This window comes from Tachyglossus aculeatus, chromosome 12 (genome assembly GCF_015852505.1).
Source record: "Tachyglossus aculeatus isolate mTacAcu1 chromosome 12, mTacAcu1.pri, whole genome shotgun sequence".
NCBI lineage: Eukaryota > Metazoa > Chordata > Mammalia > Monotremata > Tachyglossidae > Tachyglossus > Tachyglossus aculeatus.
Window position 1 is genome coordinate 25,736,911 of NC_052077.1, and position 19,213 is coordinate 25,756,123.

Here is a 19,213-nt window from a genome sequence, read left to right on the forward strand (position 1 = left end):
ACCGTCAAGAAGAATTGAAACAAATATTGGGTTGAAGGTAACCCCACTTTCGATGGATAGAACACTTCTACTTGGTAGTAGTATCAATTTTAAAGCCTTCATAATTATCAAACATATGCCTTCATCTCAATTATATTTCTAGCCAACATTAAAAGAAAATAAAGTTTTAGCAATTTACTTGGTTGATTAATGCCAAAATAATGTGTCACTATGAAGCAGGATGATTACCATGGAGTAAAAACAGGAAGACCAAAGTTCTCAATAGAAAAATAATTGTGAATCTGTGTTTATGAATATATTTTTATTCATTAAATTTTTAACAATGATTTTGGTTCTAGGGTTTCCAAGCACACCCCCTGGTTTACATTTTCTACTACATATGCCTGTACAACATAGTAAATCTTGGATTCCCCTAAAGATTTAAGGGAGGTGATGGTAGCAATAGTGTATGAGGCAGCAATATACGTTAGCTTATCACAAGCACTCAAATTAAATCTCAAACATGGACCGATTGCAATATAACACCATGAACAAATGCCTTGTACACAGTTGCAGGAAGAAAGACTTAGTCTTTGTCTTTTTCAGGTCCTTCGAAAAAGAAGCAGGCCTTATTTACAGGCACAATGCTGTTACACTCCTGCTCTTGTTACTGAAAAACAAATATTTTTATACTAAAATCAAAAGGAGGATTTTAAGGGGCTGCCAATCTCCTGGAGCAGTCACTCTGACGAACATCTTCACTTTTAAGCTGGAGTGTAGACCACATAAATACACACTGTATGTACACTGAAAAAAATCCCCAAAACTATTCACAAAAGGAATGCTAACACCAAGCAATGCTTCATAAAGGAAAAAGACACAAAGGCATATTATAGCATTTCAGAGTCTTAGAACAAACTCAAAACTAAAAACATAAGATGAAGTGGAAAATACGTGCCCTTTCGATGACATCATATAATGACAGTGAGACTGAAGATAGTTTTATATCAAATATACTAAGTTATTAAAATTACAACCTCTGTCATTTTCCAGGTTGACCTTTAGAGCTATTTACTAGCTGAATGACATTACAAAGTTCAGGAGGCAATGTCTAATAAAAAAAAAATCTACAGATAACTAATTACCTGAATATACAATAGGGGTAATTGTACCAAGAGAGGGCCCTGGAAACATGAAAATTCTCTTCATATTAAACCTCAAGCCCCTAAACAATGGATATGTAACAGTGAAAGTCATTTTAGACCCTAGTGATAATTAAAGTTGATTTGCATGCTCTGGACCCAGGACCTGTGAACACTGAGGAAGCAGGGAAGAAAGATATGGAGCTATTTTATGTTTTATGCATATGTTGATATGTGTGTGCCTTTCCAACTGTGAGATTTCTTTTCTATCACCTTGCATCACCATTCCTAGGACCTAACAGTCATAAGGGAAAATGTTTGGGAAAACAGAACAGAGAAAAATCACCTTCTTTGGAATTTTCTGTATTGTGGCTCTAAAGAGACAGATCGTCATGTGGTGGCTTTTGTCCTACCTGATGCAGTGCACAAATTGCCTTTTATTATAAAGGTGACTTTTTACCTTTGTATTCAATTCAATTTACTTGTCAGAAATATATATGTTCATTCCTTGCTATGAAAACAATATTTCAAATTAGAATATATTCATGGTTTAAACTGCTCAACTCAAACACCACCTATATAAATATGAAGTCTTCAAAGTATGTGAAAAAAATTTTTTTTCAATTTTTCCCATCAGCCGACTCTTGAGACTGAATGCCTCTTGAAGTGAACTTAATCCTGAAGAATAAAATGTAGGTACTATTGCTGACCTAAGTAGACACATGCAGAATGTTCATGTGGTGCAGACTGTAATTCTCTTTGGGACTCTTAATACTTCTTCCATGTGGTGCCTGACTTCTGACTTCAAAAGGAGCCTAGAATTCAAAAAAAGGCTCAAAGGACTAAAGAGAGAACAAGAATGCCAGAAAATGGAGGTCTGATTTTAGCTGAGGATTGTTTAATCTTTCCTTTCCCAGAAACAATTTTGCTCAGAAATCAAGATGTATCTAGAGAGATCAGAGGGACATTAAGAAGACTCACAAATCACTCTTCTAAAACTATAGCATCATTAGCTTCAGTTTCACTAATGATGACTCCCCAAAAATAACACAATTAGAACGATTATGAGCATGCTCAACTCCTGGCAGACTGGAGTAGTTTCATTTCTTCATTCATTCATTCATATAATATTTATTGTGAACCCACTGCTAACCACTGGTGAAGCCCTAATTCTCGAGGTGCTACATTAAACACATGAAACTTCAAATAGGCTAACCAGATCTACTTCAGTTTCTCACAAATTTTTAAATGAATAGAGAGCACATGCTCTTTCAGTTGTCCACACAATAAGAAATACCCCAAGCATTTCATAAATCACTCACTACTTTCTCTTTTGTTGAAATTTTATTTATACTTTTAAACAGCATCATAGCTAGTGAGAAATAGAAGTGTTATTCTCAGAACCTTACTGCTTAAAAATCGCAGGAAATCAGAGCTATTACAACATAGAGACTTATTAGACTATCAGCTCTCTAAAGGATGAACTGTGGTTGGTCACAGTGAGTGATTGGTCCAACGCACTATGAAGGCATGAAATGTACTATCGTTTTGTTTATCTTCATCTTACACAGATAATCTTGCACAAGCAGAGACGTATTTCTCCTCCCAAATGATCATTATTGCTTTATTTGGTGACTCTTTACACTTTGGAAATTCAGAGTCCAAAAATAAACTATCATGTTAAGCATTTTACAAGCAAAATACTTTACTGTTTTCCTCCAAATGGTGGAATAAGTGAATCACTAAGAAGATGTACTGTACACAAGGAAAAAAACAAACAAACAAAAAAATGAAAACCTGTAGTTCATATCACTGAACAGAGTTAAAACCTTGGAACCAACTAATTTTTTATAACCATTTATCACTGAGAGGCTACTGATCTTGACAATAAATATACTGTGTTATGTAGTATACTTTTCTGAAATGCGTTAATTTTGCTCTCCTGTGTTGATTTATATTTTCCTGTGGTTGAGAAACAAAAGGACCACAAAACAGGAACTATATTAGGTCCATCTTCGAAATGAAATGGTAATAAAGAAAAGTGATTTGGATACTGATTTCCAATTTTGTCCTTTATTTCTATCTCCAGTCATGAAGCATGAGGTTTCATCTGCTTTCAAGACTCTTTACTCAACCATTTTAAAGAAAACCAACTGAATAAAATATACTACCCTCAGAATGACTGCATCTCTTTTCCTCTAGCTGTACATAACTCTGTTTTAAAATCTCCCAAGCTAAAAACTAGTTGATTTAGGCTGTAATAAAAAAGAATATTAAATACCTTTGGTAAAAATAGATATATTTAACAAGATTAGAAAAGCAAATAGTTATATTGTCAAAGGGAGAGTATAAAAATGTACACAATAAAACAAATAAACCAACTCATAGATTGGAGCAAGAATAAGGCCACTGTTCTTTTCAAGGTTTGTCTCTTCTGAATCATGTGTGTTGTCCAGTCTGCTTTTCCAAATGGCAGAAATTTTATTGAAGATAGAACAATCCAGTCTTTCCTACCAATATCGGAGAAATTGACTTTTAATTCATAACAACATAGTTTCTGGGATTTGGATAGTTGAGTATAGGAGAAAATATACATACATTTTTATTTTCCAGATGTTGTTGCACTCCATGGGCCAGGTGTACGGAGCTCTAGATTTTGGGCAGCCAGCGGGATTAGGTCTTTAGGTGAACAGTAGCTGTTCTATACCAGCCAATTTTACCCATGGAATGCCAAGGAAACAAATAGAAAACATGGAGAATTAGGTAGATACACTGGATCTATCTACCTAGGTAGCAAGCTATTTAAAGCCCTTAATGATTGGTGACATTTCCCTATCCTTATACTGGGCCTCCTCACAACAAGCTGTTGCACAACTCAGAATCCTCTTTCAGACCTCACTGGAAATCCTGATGGTGGAAGATCCTCAAAGCAAACAACTGAGATTACAGAGGGAGATAATGCACAAGGCCCACAACAGAATCAGCCAGTGATTGAACATGCTTCAAGATGGAAAAAGGCAGCACACAAAGTTGCATTTATCCTTCAGTACTGCCTTTGCACACACAGTCACACTCCTCATGGTGTTCCAGATGTACATCTATCAGTGATTTGTGCAATCCCCGCACACCGATTCTTGGCTTTAACTGAAGAACCTGAGAGAGAACAAGTGAAGTCAACCTTTAAATTAATCATTAGACATTTTGACCTCAATATACAGAATGCCTGAAGTAGTAAACTGAAACATTGGAAATCCACCAAAAGAAACTTGATCACTCTTGAGCTGAGGTTCCTCAATTACCCCACCCATTAGTTTTTGTTGGCTATACTCCACTCCTACAACCAATCAATTGTATCTATTAAGTGCTTATTGTGTGTAGATCACTGTATTAAGCTCTTGGGAGAGTACAAAATAACAGTAGACACACACCTTGCCCACAAGAAGCTTACAATCTAGAGGGGGAGCTTTAAGACATTCTCCAGAGACAGGAGCTTCAGTCAAAGCAAATCTTACTGCATCTGGGATTTTTGAGGGGATCAGGAATAATTATGCCATCAGATTTGAATGTTAAATATTGACGGATTTCACTCTTAGGAGAATATGTGAAACTACCAATGAAATCAAAAATTTGGTCACAACAATATCTTGGTCCTGCAAAGAATTATGAAGAGGGCTTGGGGCTGAGGACAGAGGGATCAAAGTAGATAGTATGGTAAGCTCTGGGGGAGCATAATGGCTAAACCATATCCCTGTGCTTTATAAAGACCATTTACTCACAATCACTCGGTTACTTATGAATGAAAGTCTGGTGGGGGAGGGAACGGAGAGTGTCCTAGAAAGGCTGCAGAATGCTCTTCCTTCTCACTAATATGAAATGCTAATATTGCTTCAGAGCTTTTGAGTCTATATTATTTTGTCTGAGTCAAACAATGCAATTTAAGACTTTGAGAATTATATACAACATCCCCTAAATCTGCTGATTCTGCAAAACTGAACTTTCACAAGAAAGCACATGCTTATCTTGTGACACTTTCCACATGAATGCTAAGGATGAGAAATACATTCAAAGCAAGTACACCTCACTCATAACTTCGGGCCATTTCAGAAGCTGGACCTCAGCCAGTCTTGATTTGAGGTTTGGAAATACACTAGCAAGCATGTTTTTCATTTCAAGTTTTCCATCAGGGCTGGAAGTGGAAATGCATTTTAAAACTAAGTAAATCCCATTCTTAGGGGATTTCCTCATGTGCAAAATTGATACTCAAGCAAAAATCAAAGACATTAGAAAATAGGGATCTTTAATATAAATTTATACAAGTATTCCTCCTAATCCTACTACTCTGGAATTTTTGTAGCATTTTTTTTTCTAAGGCTAGGAAATAGAAATTAATGCCTCCTAAATAGCTGGCCACTAGAAGTAATGTTCGGTGCACTGTTATGTCAATTTGATTTAGAAAAATAACATTTGATTCTCTCAGTTGTAATTACTATGCTAGATTTTATTTTTAAAGCTCTCCCATTTTTTTAGGATGACAATGAAATCTCAAACACAGTGTCAACCACTGAGCAAATAAAACTGCTACAAGAAACATTGGGCTCTAATAATGGTCTTAGAATTACTAATAATCTGATAGTGGCAGAAATTGGGGAGCATAATGTGTAAATATCTGTTCTTTCCTTACATGATCATCATCCCATCCTCCCATTAGAAAGCTCCCTGAGATATCAGCTGAAAGGATCTATTCAACATATTATGCATACAGATAGAAGCTTTTTTCTTTCTCTCTCTAAAAGGGGTGATTACAGAAATATTCAAGTTGCAGATATAGGTGCAGCCTAATACCACAAGAAAAAGATGATTGATTACCTAAAATTTTTATCTTGCTACGATAAAGGCACTGCTTGTAAGCAACAAGCCCCGTGCTCACCCAAATGGATGACAGCCTTTCAGGAAGTGTCCAACTTTTCAGATAAATCAAAAAATAATAATAATTATGGTATTTGTTAAGTGCTTATGATGTGCCAAGCACCGTTCTAAGTGATGGAAAATTCACTGACGGTAAAGCTGCGTTCATTATTGATACTTCGTTAACAAGTCACCTGATTTGTATCTTAGAATTTTTAAGGAAAGAAAAAGCTAAATTTAGTCCCCGGCTCTTTTTTTCTTTTTCCTTTTTTTTGGTAAAAGTTAAGTCAGATATTTGGAGTTGGTCAAGCAAAGGGGTTATAAGCTAAAATATTATAATGCCTTTAATACTATAACACTATTGGGTCATGAAATCTCTCAAAAGTGAATGCACAATCCTTCCAAAACTAAGAAAGAACCATCAAAATGTTTCTGAAATGATACATTCTTACCTGATAATAATAACAATTATATCATGATAGTCATTGTTAAGTGTGTCAAGCACTGTAGTAAGCACTGGGGTATATACAATTTAATTGTCGCACAGTCTCAATAGGAGTGATAGCACGTATTAAATCTCCATTTTACAGATGAGAAAACTGAGGTACAGATAAGTTAAGTGACTTGCCCGAGGTCATTTCAGCAGGCAAGTGGTAGAGCTGGAATTAGAATCGAGGTCTCTTGAACCCAAACCCATGCTCTTTCCATTTGGCCATGCTACAGAAATGACTGTTTTAAGGAAGTTTTAATTACTAAAGTAACTGAAACATCCCAAATATAAATCCTGGCAGATATACGGTCAGATCATATCCATTATTCATTTATATTAATGTCTGTCTCCCCCTCTAAACTGGAAGCTCATTGTGGTCAGGCAGCATGTCAAATAACTCTGTTGTGGATAGAAGCACTTAGTACAGTGCTCTGAACATAGTAAGGGCTCAATAAATACCATACCTTGATTTACTGATTTTCCTGCTTTCTGTTTGCTTGACTGTGTTACATTTTTGTTTCCCCTTGATCATAAAATATGACAAACTGAGAATGAAGAGAAAACTATGTACATACCTCATGATACTTTTTGGTGATTTTGGTTGGGATACATTGGCATTCATTACAGTTATGCTGACAGCAGGCACAGTTTCCCCCACAGCGTTTCACCAATAGACAACTGGGCCAGTAAATTATATCAGTTCTCTTAAGCTCTTCCCTCAGGGACACAGAGAAGTTGCGAGGCGTACAGCTGTATAGCCGTACCTCCTCTTTCAGAAGGTTCAGATCCACCACTGAATGATATGAAAGAAACCACAAACACATAAATGCTCATGCTGTGGGTATGAATATGCCACACTAATCCGATGCAATGAATTTCTTTTTCAAAGAAAGCCAGTTAGTCGCGAACAATATCACCCTAACAGTGTCCCTTCTCTTTGAAACCGAGTTGCAGCGTCTTTCAGCAAAACACGGCTGAGTAGAACTTTCTGCCTATTTCATTCTTAACAAAGCCCCATTGTGACAGAAAAGCTAATACGTCGTTGTACAATATTAAAAGCACAATCAACAAAATATTCGAGAGTTACAAATTGGAAACTTTAAGAAGAAATGTAGGATTATATATTAAATCCCATTCATTTGAATGTAGTCCAGGAAACTTTGAGATTGAATCCAATACATAAAAAGATGATTGAGAAAAAATTAGGATCTTCCTTTAAAACACGATACGTGTGATTAAATTGAACAATTTATAGGTAGGTAAAAAAAGTGTTCTTAATTTTCCTTGATTCTAGCAAAAAAGTTATGAATAAAAAGGAGCAAAATTATTGCAGGAAAGCCAAAAATTTCTAAATGTGAAGTAGCCTCCTTTAGACTCTTCACTTTACTCCTTTTTAAAGGACAGACTATCTAATTAATAACCATTGTTTTTATTGTTTTGGCAAGTTAGTTAACTGCATTGTGCTTTCTTCTCTTAGAAGAGTTCTTACTTGTAAATACCAAACAAAACACCCTTTCAACAAATTGCCAAGTGTCTTTTGAAAGAACCATTGTACTTTATAGCTGCATTAGTAAGATTACACACCAAGTAAAATACCATTAAGTAAAAGTTACATGATGATAGGAATTAATGAGAGTATGTCCCTCTGTGAACTTTTCCAAAAACACAAGGAAAAAAAGGAAAACATTGAAAGAACTCATTATTGTACAGACACCACATTTTACTTAAAAATATTTCTTATTTAAATGCCACACTTCAATTAAACATATGAAAATGAATTAAAATGTGAATTTGGAGAAACTGGAAAGGCATATGTATCCAACTATGCTTAGTGGTTGTTTTTGTTGAATGTTACACATAATCTAATTATGAAAGTAGTATATGGTCTTGATTGAGAAAAACGGACTTGACCTCATGGCCACATGCTGATTTTGTGAATGATCAAATGATTCCCTCCATGCCAAAAGAAGCCTATTTTAGTTATCTTAAAAAAACAAAATAAGAGTAATCACCAAAGACGATTACACAGTAACAGGACCAATTAAATGATATAGCAGGCTGTTATTCATGACAATAGCTGGCTTAAAAGGCCACTGAGGCAAGGATTTCCAGAACTTGTTGGCCATACTGCTTCACTTATCTTAAATTTCCTTTCGAGTAGAAAATACTGGTGGCTACATTTCAAGTCTTCAGATTATTTTACTTTGGAAATGCTCTTATTAATGTAAAACCAATATTTTAAAGATTTAAATGCAACTGTGATCATTTTATTTCCTTATGGTATGACAACATATTAAATACAGTCAGATCTGCAGTAATGTGTACTTTCCTTACGCGATTTTGCTATTCATTCATTCAATCGTATTTATTGAGTGCTTACTGTGTGCAGAGCGGTGTACTAAGCGCTTGGGAAGTACAAGTCGGCAACATATAGACACGGTCCCTACCCAACAACAGGCTATAACATGTTAGAAGGTGTTTGTCATAAGAAGACTGGTGTAGAAAGAATTGTGCATATGCATGTGTTTCTGAACAAAGCATGATGCTGCTACACTTAGCTTCTACTTCAGCAACACTATACCTAATTAGTACTTTGATTTTGAACTTTCTAATATTTTAATTCAGAAAAATAACGAGCGACAAGATTATAAAACTGTTTTGTTCATGTTGGAAATAATGATTTGTATTAAAATATCAGTCAGGGTGTTATCTTCAAACTACCTTCTAATCCCAAATTCCCATTTTCCTCAATGATAACAAGGTTTTTCTATAACACATGGGCCTTCAAACACAAAACTACCATTTTGTAATAGAACTGACTGTATAAGAAACAAATTACTTTCATAAAAATATATTTAAATATTTAATTTTATTCAAATCTTGAAATAACTTCTGGTTGGAGAAGTTGAACAACATACCTAAAAATTATATTAGAATTGAATATACATTCATGTCATTCCTCTCTTTCTCTCTTTTTTGGTCTCTCTTCCTATATCTACCTTTTTCTTTCTCTCTTCCTCCCCCACTTTTCAGGCTGATAGCCAAGTTCCAATATCTCTTACTTTTATTTGCCTGCACGAGAATTACTGATTTGGACTCAAAACATATTTTCATTTAGAAAAAAATAAAAAACAAAACTCGGTGGCAAAATAGTCCAATGCTTATCTAATGACAATAACTTCTCTGAAGTGTGAATGAAGCTCTTAGTTTTCAAAGGATAGTCATCTACCATAAATGGATTTTAACACACTGTTTTCATGAAACCACAAAAGTGAATGTATATATTTCCTTTAAAATGTTTACTTAACCACAATAAAAGGTTAGATAGATTTCCCAAGTGAACTAAACTACGATACCTGCTACAATGTGAAAATTTAAACACACTTTCAACTAGGCTTCCACTCATTTATCATGTTTGACATAACAGTCAAAAGCCCTTTTTAAGCAGTGACTGAGTCTCACTTGGAAACTATGCTATGTTTTCTTCAGTAGCAAGGTATGAATGAAAACCACTGAACCAGGGAAAGGAGGGGAAAAAAAAGGAATAGAAAACCTCATTGTAGATTCCAGTTGGTTTAAATAAAAATATGGATTATAAACCCTTCATACAATATTGGACAGACTGGTTCCCACTTCCAAATCATCACAGACACACAGGCATCAAACTATTTTTAACATTTCACCACAAATTGCTAGTACAAATCCTCAAAATGCTATATAGAACTTAGGACCTGGGTAAGAATGACTTTATTTTGATCAGGCAATTTTTTGGATGTAAGATTTCAATCTCAGGATCCTCTAATTTCATGGAAACACAAAGCTTGAAGGGATTTGATAAGGCACCAATTTAATGATCACTGAAATCAAATATTTTCTTCCAATTCTCCACCTTCCACATTTAAACACCTTCCAGGATACAATAATTAATGTCACCATCTCTGGCCCAGCAAGTTCCTTCGATATCAATGAACGCAAGGGGTTGAAGGCATTGACGGTGAAGCTAAAGATCATAAGTTTAAAGCTCTTAAAGCTTGTTTCTAGCTTCTAATTCCTTCCACCTTACCTCAGATTCACATTCAGGAGCAATACAGCTAGCTAACTGTTCCATCTGTGTCGGGACAATGGAACAAATTTTCAGCTCAAAACTACCATCCTCAGTAGTGCAATCTGAGGGTGGTCTTTTTAAGATGAATGTGGTAACACTGTGATCTGTTTATTCACAAGAAAATCCAATGCAATGTCTAATTAGGAGTCTTTAAAATATCTAGTCTTCAATTCTTTGTAGGATGACAGTCATGTAGGGAGTTGGATTTGTCTATACAGATGTTATCCCACACCTGCATTTTAGTTTACGTAAGGTTCCAAAAATATACACTTCTTTTATCACACCTACTGTACACTTAAAATGCATTTGGCAAACTGCAAAGCGCTTCAATTTGGAAAGTGCTAAATGAATATTTGAAAGATCTGCTTTAGAGCTTCAAGGTTTTAAAGGCACACTACCCACTGGCCATGTCTTCAGTTAACTCATTGTGTGTATGCAGCTAAAGTAAGACAACAGTGGCTTCCAGGGAGCTTTGTAGGCTCTGATCCAGGGTCAGTTGTCACAAAGGTAGATTTAAGAAAACTCCTCCCCACTCCACCTTCTGGAAGATCTAAATGATGATCTATAAATTTGCTAGTTTAGAACTATTAGTTCAATTGTCAATTATGCTTACAAATTTTCATTGTCTGGTACTAAGATGGGAGGGAAGGGAAATGAATATTGAATCGAGATATATGCTGCAATGCTGTTGCATCTGGAACAGAACTGAAAGCCAGGCACTTAAACACCAATTTCATATACCACGAAAAGAAAATCCTCCAATTCAATTTAAATGACATTCTATACTTGGACAAGCCTGAACATGACCAATTCAGGTGATGATTTTGGTTCCCCTCAATAAAGGAAAATACCTGGGCAACTGTCATCAATGCATAGGGTAGGGATAAGATTTCCTTATAGTCTAGCTTGGAAGACTTGAGCTGACTGTCTGCTCAATTTCTGATAAAGTTATAGAAAGTTTCTTATAAACACACTTCCTAGTTCTGCTTTGCAAAAGAAACAAATTACTGAAATGACAGGGGATGACCTGTAAGATTATCTTTTCCATCTTCCTACCAAGGAAGGACTGTATAGGCAATAATATTTCTGATACTATCACTCCCCAAAGGACAGCTTTTTCATTATTAATAATTTTCATCTTCTTCCAAAACCACAGTGGCCACTTTACTGAGCTAAGCAGCAAGTTATCAAGATACAAATATCCATATTTGGTGAAAAATGAAAAATAAGGTCATTATACTCACAAAGTGCTCCCCAATTTGGAGGCTATTCACTATATTGCTAATTGACCAACTGCTATGAATTATTTCATTTACCACACACACTCTCTCTCTTTTTTTCTCTCTCTATCTCCTTTACCCTGTCAGGAAGGAGATGAGAAGTTCTAAATTAAGGTGATTAGAGTGCAATTGCAAATTTTCCTAATGCTTTGGCCAGGTAGCCTGCAACAGTATGAGAACCTCTTTATAATGTTTTCCTGCTTCCTGTATGGCTTCATACCCTTTCAATTTTCAGGCTGGGCTTGACCTTAAATTAAAAAAAATAGAAAAAACAAAATGTGTGCCTGCCTCAATCTACACTGCATTAATTCAACATTACCCTGTTACACTTTTCCTTTTTAAGGTATGTACATTTTAAGAAATACTCTGTTAATAACAATGGAAAGTGATCGGATTAATTTTAACATCCACAGTCACGTTAGTTATCCTATAGTATCATTCTACCCTTCGGAAACAATTCAAATGGATTGAAGGTGATTTTAAATGATGGAACCGAAAAACATTTCTTTAGTAGTGCTGTTCAGGGACCAAAAGAAAAGAAAAGAAGCTACCTCTTGATTTCCTCCCCAGGGTGAAAGCCTTTCCAAGTATATGCCATGTTGGCCTATACAAGTCTTCCAAATCCAGCTGCCATCGGTCTGGCTCAAGATAGCGGATCAGTTCTTCCACAGTACTGAAGGCTGCGACGGCATTGTTAAGTAAGTCCAGTGGCAAAGCTGAAGGTGTTAGTGCAGAAGGGCTTACGGTTTCTGCATGGTGCTGCAAATGACAGGAAAGATAGAGGAACTTATATGAATAAATGAAATCCGCATCCAAGCAACCATTTTGAATCGGTACTGGTAAACTTTGACAATGTGGTTTTAATTCTGATGAAGGTCACGCATCCAAATGGGCTCCTAAAGGAGTTAAACAATAGATACAGGTTTCCCTACCATGCAAAGGGCTGCTGTCTTGCAAAAATTTCATATGAAGGAAAACTCACAATGCGAGAGAGCATACCCATTCTGACAACACGTCCACACAGAGAGTTTCTTTGAGAATCTGACACGCTGAACCCACAAAGGCCCATCCAGCCCAATGGACACTTCCTAATCATATTCTAGCCAAAGCATGTATTGAAAACATCTATCATGACAGAACTGAGTGCACTATGCTAAACCAAACCCATTTTTAATTTGATGGTTTATGGAATTTATGGACAACCTAAAGCCATGGGAAATGGGGATCGGCGATGCTCAAATTAAATTTTTTAAAAAATTAAAAATCATGTCATAAATCAATGCCCAATCTACAATTATGAAACAATAATAAGAATACCACTACTACAACTAATAATGATGATGGTATTTATTGAGCACTTTACCTTTTGACAAACACAATGCTGAGCACTGGGTGTAGAAACAAGGTAATTAAATCAAGCACAGTTGCTGTCCCACTGGGCTCAGAATCCACAGGTCAGGGAGATCAGGTATTTTCATCCTCATTTTACAGATGACAGAAACTGAGGCCCCGAGAAGTTCAATTACTTGATGAGGGTCACGCAGACAAATAGTTGAACTGGGATTAGAAACTGCATCTCCAGAATCCTTGTCCCACCTTCTTTCCAATAGTTATACTCCTCTCTAATCATAATGGCCTTGTTGAAAATTCATATTTATCAAAACTGTAATCAACCAACCAATGGCATTTATTGAGCTATTTACTGTAGAGCACTGTACGAACCACTTGAGAGCTTACAAAAGTATAAACGACCCTTGTCCTTTGTATCTAACAGGACAGAAAGACATCAAAATAAATTACAGGAGGGGAAACCAAGTACAAGTATATGGACATAAGTGCTGAGGGGGTGGGAATGTGGTGAGTTCCACAGTGCTTGGGGAATATGTACCCAAAAAGGTAATTCAGAAGAACGGGAAAATGGTGGGGGGTAGGGGGTGAGAAATTAGCCAGGGAAGAGATATCATTTTAGAAAGGCTATATCAAATATTGTTAAATTAGAAACATAAAATTTAAGAAAAATATGAAAATGAGTAAAATTACCGAGAACATCATGGTTTAAAGAAAGTCACACTATTGGGAAGTTGTCCTGTTCAGACATTTGAAAAGGTCAAACAAAAAGCATCCTCTGCTCAGGTTTTAAAAAAAGTGTCCAACAAAAACAAAGTTGCTTTTTCAGGATTTACCATATTTCCTTCAGCTAGATGGCTTATAAACACAGCCTTAGCTTCCTGTTGCTTTCTGTTCTGGCCCATAATTGGCAAGAATCTTCTAGTCACTCTAGATATCAAGCCTCTGATTTTATTCTTTTTTTCCAGGCATACCTTGATGATTGGAATTAGTCTTTTAAAATATTTCTCACTTTGTTTTTCTCGTGTGACAGGTTCACCGTGTGGCCAACCTCACTCAGGTTGTATACTTTCTCACAAGATGGACAGTTATTGATGCCAAGACCTTAGTATTTTTTTATTATCACCTTTAGGGAAAATAAAACGTAACTGAATATTTTTATACATTAGCTTCTTTAAAGGGACAAGGAATTGGAGCTATAAATGAATTACGTTCCTTATTATTAGACCTAGCCCCACTGAACAATAATCTTAGGCTACAGTAGTACTGTGTTGGGCAGCAAGAAACTACATAATGAGGAGGAAAGTTCAAACATATGGAAAACATTCATACACTGTGCATTTGCCACAAGGTCACATATACAAAGTGATGAGTGGATGATTTGTATGCTTCAAGTAAGTGGTTTATCATCTCATTGGTAGAAATGCCAAAGCAAAATAAATGGGACTGTATCCTGAGGCCCTGTATCCTGTATCCAGAACTCCTCTAATGGTTGGGAGCATCATTCAAAGATAAGATGTCAAATGAAAAATACAAAATGGCCTCATATTCAATGTACAATTGACAGCCTTTGGAGTCCTGAAGCTTAAAGCTGCTTAAACACATCAGTGACAAGTAGTTAGCCCTCCTAGAACATGTGTTTCCAAATTACATATATCAATTAGTTCATGGGTATAAAGCCTGTAGGATGTCATTACATTATATAATGGTACCGTGATAGAAATCTATACCATTTAAAGTATTTGAATAGATTTTCAAAAAAATGTCAGTTACTGATTTGTCACATAAACTGCTTCATGCAATTTAAGAAATCTACATCACAAAACCTAAAGAGAGGAAGCCACTGCTTCTATTTAAGGTTCCCATATGACAGCCCTACCCCACCCATCCACTCAGCTGGAGGAAAGACCATACTCATTCATTTTATAAAGTTCCTCTTTTCTAAGGAGTCATAAGGAATCAAGGCAAAAGGAGTGAGGAAGTGGATAAAGGAGGAAATAGGAAGTTGCTTCTAACTCAATTTTCATTATACCATAGCCTGCTCCCTCGAGCAAACACCCACTGATTAACTCAGCTGAGTCTATAAACCTTCCTAGTTGTCCTTTTTTCTCCTATTCCATTTTTGCTAGTTGTTCTAAATTTATTTTTACATGTAAAACTATTCAATAACTTTCTCGATAAAATTGGCTATCAAGGCATAGAAATATGAAGAGAGACAACTTCCCTACTTTAGCCCGCACTGCACTTTAAAGTTTCAATTTCATGTCTTTTTTCCAATCGGAAAAATGAAGTAATTTTAATTCCTCTAGATCCTATATGCCCAGTCACCAAAGTCTTTATAAAGAGATATCAGGATATACACAGAGACACGGCCTGAAGGGATCAGAGATCTCTTTTTGACCTTCTAAGACAAGATCCCTCTCTCAGGGTCACACCTGGAGAGTGTCCAATACTCTATTAGTTTCAACTACAGGAGGGAAAGTAAAGCAGAGGCATATCCATTCTATTTCTAGCTTGGGGAGGAGCTAACGAGGGGAAGGCAATCTCTGCTACAAGTTAAAACTCACTTTTGCTGGGCAGCAGTGGCATGGGAGAGAGTCATTCATTCATTCAAACATATTTATTAAGCGCTTACTGTGTGCAGAGCACTGTACTCGAGGGCGGAGACTCAAGTTGACTGCACGGAGGGAGGCAAGGGTAAACCATTTCCATATTTTTAACCAAGAAAACTCTATAGATACACTACCAGAACGATTGCAGATGGAGGTGGAGCATTCTGGGAGAGATGCGTCCATGGTGTCACTATGGGTCAGAGACGGCTCAACGGCATAAGACCTGATGTGATTATTGATTCAGAGGCAGAAATAAAAGTTTCAGGAGACTTGAGTTCTTCATCTCTCCCTGCAGGAAGTGTGGTTAGTCCTGAGTGGTAATTGACTATAACACATTTCAAGGCCTCTTCAACCTCTTCAAACCCTACTACTGTAAGAAGCTGAGGGGGAATATTGTATATATTCCCAAAAGTAGGGAAGCCCTAAATTGAATGTGGCCTCTACAATGTTGCTTTTATTGGGAAATGGTTCATCCCTGCATTCCCCTTCACCCATATCTGTGTGGATGTTACTTGTCTTCTGTTTCTGAAAATCAGCTCAGTGGTCACATTTCTTTCCTTTTAAAGGCATTTGCAGAAGTTAAGGAGCTGCCACACACATTGGCACAAAGAGAACAAACGGGACAGAGACAGAGATGAAAGAGAAACGGTGCCCGTGACACAGAAAAACAAAAACCATACACAAATATTGGTATTTCTTCTGCACTGAATTTTCCTTATCTTGGACTTTGCACCTCATATCTAGCCATATTTATTTATTTATTCACTTTGAATTGTATTTGCTGAGGACTTACTATGTGTCATGCATGGTACTAAAAGCTGAGGAAGACACAAGATAATCAGGTTGGACACAGACCAGGTCCTACATGGGGCTCCCAGTCTTAATCCCCATTTTACTGATGAGGTAACTGAGACACAGAGAAATTAGGGTGACTTGGCCAAGGTCACACATCTGTTAACCTGAAAGAATGAGAGCAGAGAAAGAGGAGTCAATGTACTTTCAATCGCTTTACCTACTGACGTTCGGCTCCGAGGTGGAAGACAAAGGAGAAAACTGAATGCCTCAACTGCCAGAATGCTGTATCCAGAGACAAGTTTGTGAAAGTCTGAATTGTGATTTGAAAGCGAGGACATATCTTAATGGCTAAACAAACCCAAAACAACTTCCACTTCATTTCAAGGTAATGCAGTATAAGTTCAAGGGAAGGGAGAGATCCCAAAGCAGTAAAATATCTTATTAACCAAAGCTTTACAAATGTGACACAATGAGGAAACTGAGGTAAAACAAAAGGGAAATTTAAAATCCAGCTATTTTGCACACCAAATTCTAAAAACTCATTCCAACAGAGCAAACTAGAAGGTAAAAAATTAACAGGGAGAAGCATAGAAAGAAGTGCTTACCTTCAAAAAGTCTCACACAGATCTGTATCATCCTCCCGCCCACCGCCCCCGCAATCAAACCAAGGCTCCCAGAAAAGACAATTCAAAGCTAATTTGTATTAGTGATATGATTCACATGATCCAACAAATCTGAGGAGTGGGTTTGTGTTCAAGGGACATTTTCTACCAGACTTCAAACACATATATCAACACTGTATACAATCTTTACCTGCATACTTTATTACTAGATGAATCAAGAACCAGCCTTATTCTCATTCTTAGTGGAGGAGTGATCTGTATAGTCAAAGGAAAGATCAAGATTTTCACTTACCAGAACTTGGTAAAAGAAAACAAAGGCTATTTGTCTGAAACTACAAACACAACTGAATATGTGAAAGATGTATGCTGATGGATAACAGAGGGTTTTATTAGGTTAGCACCTCATACAAAGTTTAAGGAAGACCAATTTGTTTATGCTATTATGAATGAAAAAATGAAGAAAATAGACCCTTGCAATCACAAAAATTAAGCAAAATACAACCGTGAATTCACCTTCACAGCAATAGATTTGCCTGTAGGATATCCTGTCTAGCTAATGCCTTTTCCAATGTTTTTTCTTCAAATTAGCATTTTGGCCTTTCTAAAAATACTACGCCTATCTTAAAATGTTCTCTACACTTAGTGTCAATTCCCAGTTTCCTCTAAAAAATAGAAATCTTATTATATTATACTCGAATAAATGTTGCTTTCAGAAAAGAGGTAGTTATCTCTAAAAAGTACATCTTGCCTATTACAGTTTTTTGGTTGGGACAAGTATAAAGATATCCCCTTTACAATGAATCTTCCTTAGGCAAAATCACATACAACAAAAGAAAGTTTACCTTGGGTATCATAGCAACAGCTACAAAATATTTTGGCCCCAAGAAGATTTATGCTACAGTTTCTTAGCCAACTTCATAGAGCACATTTTAAACTGATAAGAAGCCTTTCACCTCATGCATACCTAACAGAAAGGTTAGGAATGCAGATTAGGTTTTATTGTTGCAGTTAAAGTTAATCCAGGAGGTGAAAAAAAAAAGAATGCTTACTATTGTGTAACACCATTCATTCATTCAATCATATTTATTGAGTGCTTACTGTGTGCACAGCACTGTACTAAGCGCTTGGCAAGTACAAGTTGGCAACATATAGAGACGGTCCCTATCCAACAACAGGCTCACAAAGATTTATCTAATCTTATTTATGTTATGTCAGGCTGCTATACTGTACATGGATCTTTATTTTATGGCATTTGAGAAGCAAATAGGGCAGGCAGACACATATGCCTGCCAGGAACAACTGACAGTAGATTCTACAAAGATACAAATATGCCTTGGAACAATTTATTTAAACATGGTTCTTTGTCCTCATCCATCATTTCTTCTGAAAAAAGCTTTCCAAAAAATGATCTGTATTATGATTTAAAATGGTTTTTTAGGCCAATATAGAAAAAAAAAATTCAGGAAGCCTAATTCAGATCCCAGCTGTTTTAAAACCTCTAAGGGAAAATGCAGATTCTGAATGGGTGAGGGAAGAATCTTAGGTACGGTAACTCATTATAAATGGTGAAATCTGATTGTAAATGGTGACATGCTTTACTGTTTGGAAGATTCTGTATTGAAAAGAAATGAAACAGATATAAAATATAGCACATCTGTATAATTCTAATTCCTGGGGTGATTACTCATTATGAAAAGCCAGAAGCAGCGTGGCTCAGTGGAAAAAGAGCATGGGCTTTGGAGTCAGAGGTCATGGGTTCAAATCCCGGCTCCGCCAGTTGTCAGCTGTGTGACTTTGGTCAAGTCACTTAACTTCTCTGTGCCTCTGTTCCCTGTAAAATGGGGTTAAGACTGTAAGCCCCCCGTGGGACAATCTGATCACCTTGTAACCTCCCCAGTGCTTAGAACAGTGCTTTGCACATAGTAAGCGCTTAAT

At 36.4% G+C, this 19,213-nt stretch overlaps 1 protein-coding gene across 2 annotated transcripts in view; it reads right to left on the minus strand.

Moving 5' to 3' along the window:
* Positions 1-290: 290 nt before the first annotated feature.
* The window catches only part of PDGFC (platelet derived growth factor C), a 181,536-nt gene continuing 162,613 nt past the window's right edge, over positions 291-19,213 (minus strand). For both annotated transcript variants that reach the window (XM_038755299.1, XM_038755298.1), the window contains 3 exons: positions 12,453-12,660; positions 7,092-7,309; positions 291-4,274 (listed from right to left, as the gene is read on the minus strand). In XM_038755299.1, coding sequence (XP_038611227.1) covers positions 4,158-4,274; positions 7,092-7,309; positions 12,453-12,660 — 543 coding nt within the window. In that variant the 3' untranslated portion in view covers positions 291-4,157. The remainder of the gene's footprint in view (positions 4,275-7,091; positions 7,310-12,452; positions 12,661-19,213) is intronic.